The sequence below is a fragment of the Prosopis cineraria genome, unplaced genomic scaffold, assembly GCF_029017545.1.
Source record: "Prosopis cineraria cultivar Desert tree isolate PC_DT_omini unplaced genomic scaffold, ASM2901754v1 PC5, whole genome shotgun sequence".
In the NCBI taxonomy this organism is placed as follows: Eukaryota; Viridiplantae; Streptophyta; class Magnoliopsida; order Fabales; family Fabaceae; genus Prosopis; species Prosopis cineraria.
This window is the reverse complement of record NW_026555336.1, coordinates 460,840-466,516: the sequence shown is the minus strand read 5'-3', so window position 1 is coordinate 466,516 and position 5,677 is coordinate 460,840. Positions and strand designations below refer to the sequence as shown.

The window sequence follows — 5,677 nt, the reverse complement described above, 5'->3', positions numbered from 1 at the left end:
CATTGTAATTTTGATATAAGATTAGTTAGTAGTAATTTGAAAGTGAAATTGAAAGATTAGATTATATCTTAAATGAAAAAGTTCATATATTATGAGAAAATGTAGGCATAGCATCTATTAAGGAAAAAATTTTAGTAAATCATTTAAGATTGTTTAGACATGTACAATGAAGACTGTGAAAGGCACTAATGTGGAAAAGGAAATGGATAATTTTAAACCCTACTAAAAGAGATAGACGAAAGTTAAAGAGAACACTTATGAAAGTTGTTAATTGAGACATCTTAGTTGATAATATTTTTAGAAGCTTAATAAATAATAGAACACAATAGTATTATGCAATCCATGTAAGTGACATTACTTAGTAAAATAAGGTTTTTTTTTTTGTTATTGTTGTAACAACCTCCATTCTTACCTCTATCACTCTATTACTCTCTTTTCTCTATCATTCTCAATTTTTTTTTTATCAGTCCATCATTTTATTTTACTCCATTTTATCGTCCATCGTTTCATTTCATTTAGTTTCTTTTTAACAAACAAATAACCTTAAATACATCTATAATCATTACAAATGATTGATTTCAAAGCATTTGGCACAACTTGCCAAAATCTACCACAGACAAGGTACTCAAGCCGACTCAACAAATAGCCCTGGCGCAAAGTAGTTAGCACAACTTGCTGTTTGCTATGGACATCAAGATGCAAACTCAGCTTTGAAGGGAAGAACCCAAATCCCCACCATGTCAGAAGCCTATATCTGCATAATTTAATGGAAGACAGTTATTTCAGCAAGTTCAAGGAGCAAGACATTCAACTTAGAAGCAGAGAAGACACATGTTGGTCACCTCCACTGAGACGCCGCTGTTTCGGGGCAGGGGGTCTCCCTTTTTTCCCCCTCCTTTTCTCTCTACTACTCCAATCTTCATCATTTATATTATTTTATTAAATAATTTTTTTTAAAATTATAAAATTAATGAAGGATGAAGATTGGGAAAGTGGAGGGAAAATAATAGACCTGTCTCCTTGTCCAGATGTTTACTGAATCTCTCAATGCCATGAACCCCTTACTCCGAGATGGTCATCCTGATCACCCCCTCTGGGATGTCATTTAAACTGCATGATTTCAAACTCCATCACACTCACTAAGAAAGCCTCGCCTGTTGCGGATCTCATTGCTAAAAGTGGTCACAATTGCACTTTTATTACATGCTTTGATTCCATTATAGATGAAAGGAGTTAAATCTTTTGTACTATAAAGATATCCTTTTACAAGCTTAGCTCGCCCCCTTTAATTCAAGAAAAAGGATAAATATTGGGACTACTACTTCCCATTCCCCTTAATTCACTCTGAAGGAAAAGGTTGGATGTCAAATATATGGACTTATTGAATAATATATTAAATAAAAATGTTAGAATAATATATTAAATAAAAATGTTACTGTAATGATTTAGAAATTCCTTCAAATCTTTCCCGCAATCCACTGGTGACCCGCAGCACCCACCTTCGACTTGTCCCGATTATCACCGTGGCTGCCATTCCTTCCTACTTTCTTCTTCATCTTTATTCATAATATATATTCATATATATATATATATATATAAGCCATAGATCCAAATCCCAGCAACAAGCATCCAATGGAGAATTCCGAGGTTGACGCTAGCATGTGGTTGCCGTGGCGTTAGCAGAGAAGAGGCGTCGAACGTCACTAACGGTGAAGGTATTTTTTAAAAAACACTTGAGAGAATCTTAAAGTTCATTCTGCCCAGAACAAAACATACACGAATTTTTCAGAATATACTTGGGAACCTTATTATGCCTAGAACAAATCATTCTTTAGAAAAGTGAAAAAGTGAGGACGCCAAAATGATAAGATAATTTTGTAACAATATTATTTATACCAACCCATCCCATTCTTGACCCCAAATTGGGATACAAAACTTTTATGCACCTCAACCCATTTCATCCCATCCGAAAAAAACTCTCAAACACTGCCTTAGACTGAAGGGATTGAGTTTCAACCCCTACGTAAAAGTCAAACTGAAGGGGCATTACTCGACCAAGCTTAAAAAAGAACAAGAACAGAGACCAAAAAAAAAATCATCAAACTAGAAAAATTTCTAACACCCAGACAATTACTCCTAAGAAAACATGTAAAACCTGTCAATGGATGGCTCCTTATCTGAAAGGAAAGGGAATTTCTTCCAGTAGTCATGAAATCAAAATCTAATAAAAGATCGGAAAACACAATAAATAAAAAATTTAACAATCTCTCTAGGCAGTCTTGTCAGCTTTAGCAGCAGTGGCTGCAGCTTGTCCTCTAAGACGACCGGTCCTCTTGGCCGCAATAAGACCAACCTTCTGCCCAGGAGGAGCGTCACGCCTAACAGTGCTTGCATGTCCAATGTGCTGGTGGTTACCTCCTCCATGAGGATGCTCAACTGGGTTCATAGCCACACCACGTACCTTAGGCCAGCAATTTCTCTTCACCCTAAACTTGTGGTAAGCATTACCAGCTTTCAGAAGGGGCTTCTCAGTTCTACCTCCACCTGCAACCTGCCCAATCATGGCACGACAACCACTGGGAACAATCTTCTTTGCGCCAGATGGAAGCTTGATCCTGTTGGGAAAGCGCATTAACATCAATACACTGCCACATAATTATCACTAGAGACAAGACTGACACAATGCAAACGTAAAAGTTCTCCACCAATTGACCTAATTTTCAAGAAAAATTGATACTGTTAGTCCCCACATTATCACATTGAAGAGTTATCAGAACCCAGCCCCAGAATTTACAGCAAATCATCAAAGCAATAAAGAATATCACAATTTGATTGACATAAAAGAACTGATCAAGCAGACGGAGTAATTTTGACTTCCCAGTTAAACATCAAAGCATTATACTTAACAAAGGCAGTAGCGGCGGACCTAAGTTCAACTGAGTGGGGAAGATACCCCTCAATTTCTTAAACCACCAAGCATATAATGCAGGGATCATATAATGCCTAATGCTCTACTCCTCTTTCAATTTTGAACCCACAAAAACAAATTGGAAATGTACAGTGCGAGAGGCAGACGGAGAGAACTGAGAATAGGGGAGAAGGAAAGTAAAAGCTGTTGGTTTCATCTCGAAGGTTCATCTATTGAATGATTCAGAAACTATTTTGAAATTGAAAGCCTTGCATTTCAGTAGTGGGTTTCGGCATCTAGGCGTTTCGCATTTAAGTTTGGATATATAATGGTTCATTCCATGGGAGACATTACTTTCAGATTATGATTTTTGAAGAAAAGAAATACTGTTTAGGAAGAAACATCACAAGTATTAGTTACATTTAAATTTTGGAGTGATTGTGGGACCACTTATTGTAATTTAAGCTTTTATTATTTCCATATAAGCTGGGCAGTATTGAAATCTCATCAGTAGAAGAAAGTCAAGTCATCGAAATCATTTTTAAGGAATCAATAAACAAATGCAACAACAACAAGCCTTATCCCACAAGCAACCAATGTACCAGTCACCTTATAATAAAATCCATTCTAGCTAAAATCACGTTTGCAACACCAATTCTGTCCAAAACTAGTTTTTGACAACTCTAATCCGAAGAGACCCAAATAATGATACAAAGACTATATCAAAATGCGCAACTGTGTAAGTGATTTGAGAGATGGTATACCTAGATGTATCGTTATCGGGGTTATGGCTAACAACAATAGCATAATCACCGGAAGACCTGGCGAACACGCCACGGTCACCAACATGGTGCTCGACATTGCATATAACAGCTCCTTCGGGAATGGATCTGAGGGGCAAGACATTGCCGACAACAAGGGTAGCTTTCTTGCCGCAGTAAACGAACTGGCCGGTGTACATACCTTCTGCGGCAACGAAAAGCTCGCTCTGCTTCTTGTACCTGAAAGGGTGGCGGAAAGTGACTTTGGCGAGAGGAGCACCACGACCAGGATCGTGGATGACATCGGTGACTACGCCTTTCAGATAACCATTTCTCTCACCGAAGTCAAGGCTTCGGAACCTAGCAGCACCCTTTCGGTGGTGGGTGTGGGACTTGAAGACGGAACCGGCACCCTTACGCTGAGCGCGAATCACTCGACCCATCACAAAATTTCTCAAAATTAGGGTTTCAGACTCAACCCTCCTGTGCAAATATATATATATATATACATATATATATATCGGATTGAACGTCAGGCCCACGTTTTCCAACGTAGAAGCCCAGACTTCAGAATTTTGGAGCCTTTTTTTTTTTTTTTTAATGACAAACCGCAATTTTCGACACATAATTAGTAAGCATTTGTATTGCTTTCCCCACCATAAAAAAATTAGACAATTTATAAATGGCTCTCAATCAAGGGACTTACTTACAAGTATATCTCATAAATTTTTAGAAATATTCTTAAGATATGGTGTACAGATACAATATATGAATCAGATATGACACACACATATATATGAAATGTTGATACTTCTATTTTTTAAAAATATAAAATACAATATGTTTAGCATACTTGAATATATATATATATATATATTTCATAAAACATACTACATATATAAATTGAATCTAATCATTTTATTTTAAATATTAGTTTTTTAATATCATAGAATATTTTGAAATAGAATTAAAAAATTGATAAACTAATTTAGGAAAAAAGTGAAATACTTAAAAGTAAATAGTAAAATATGTTATTAGATAAATAAAAACAAATGAAATCAATTTTTTTAGGACTGTTAATCTTTGATTCCAAAAGAAAATCATAGAAAGATATTTGAAATAAAAAGATTAATATGACAATCTTTAACAAGATTAAATTTCTTAAATAAATTGTAAAAAAAATATAATTTTAGGTTCTTGTATTTTACTCACATTTTGTTATTGATACCTGTATTTTTTTAATATTTTTAATCTCTATACTTTTATTTTATTGTTTTAAGTTCCTTCAAGATACCTATACTTTATTCATGAAGCATCATAAAATAATGAAAAATAAAAGTACAAGAACTAATAGCAAAATGCGAGTAAAATATAAGAATCTAAACTTATACTTTCCCAAAAATTGCTTTAAATATAAATTCTAAAGAATCGGCTCATGATCTAAAAATATCAAATATGTATAAAAAAATTAAAAATATTTTTGAATTAAAAAATAATTATATTCATTGAAGAAGTATGGATGCTCATTAATATTTGATACGACAGCATCACAAACACGCCAAAAAATTTGAAGTATATGTACTTTATAACTCAAGTCTTATAAGATTAAGTTGCAATTAATTACTTTTGTAAAATAATACAACTACTTTTGGACTCACCATCCACTTCTCAGTGTTAACTAGTCAGTTATCAACATTGATTAAAAAAATATTTTATTAAAATATCAATACTGTTTTGGGTAAAATTAAAATATTAATACTTTAATATTTAAAATTTACAAGTTAATTATCATATATTTTCAAATAAATTTTCAAGTTTTACAAATTAAACTTTTTACATTTAAATGTCAACTAGATCAATTTAGTCGAGGTTGATGGTTTGCAATTCAATGGTTAAACAACTAGTTATTAAGAAATTAACATATTTTTATTTTTATATTAAAATAAGATCATTATACTGTAAGTCTGCTTTGGATAGTCATCACAGATTTTTGTAGAGGTAAATTGAA

At 33.7% G+C, this 5,677-nt stretch overlaps 1 protein-coding gene across 1 annotated transcript; it reads right to left on the bottom strand.

Annotated features, from left to right (window-relative positions):
* Window positions 1-1,862: 1,862 nt before the first annotated feature.
* On the bottom strand, window positions 1,863-4,150 carry LOC129310655 (60S ribosomal protein L8-3). The gene is made up of 2 exons (XM_054952564.1): window positions 3,673-4,150; window positions 1,863-2,615 (listed from the first exon to the last, which is right to left on the bottom strand). Exons 1-2 carry the CDS (start codon window positions 4,110-4,112, stop codon window positions 2,270-2,272), a joined length of 786 nt encoding a protein of 261 aa, XP_054808539.1. The 5' UTR covers window positions 4,113-4,150; the 3' UTR covers window positions 1,863-2,269.
* Window positions 4,151-5,677: the final 1,527 nt, after the last annotated feature.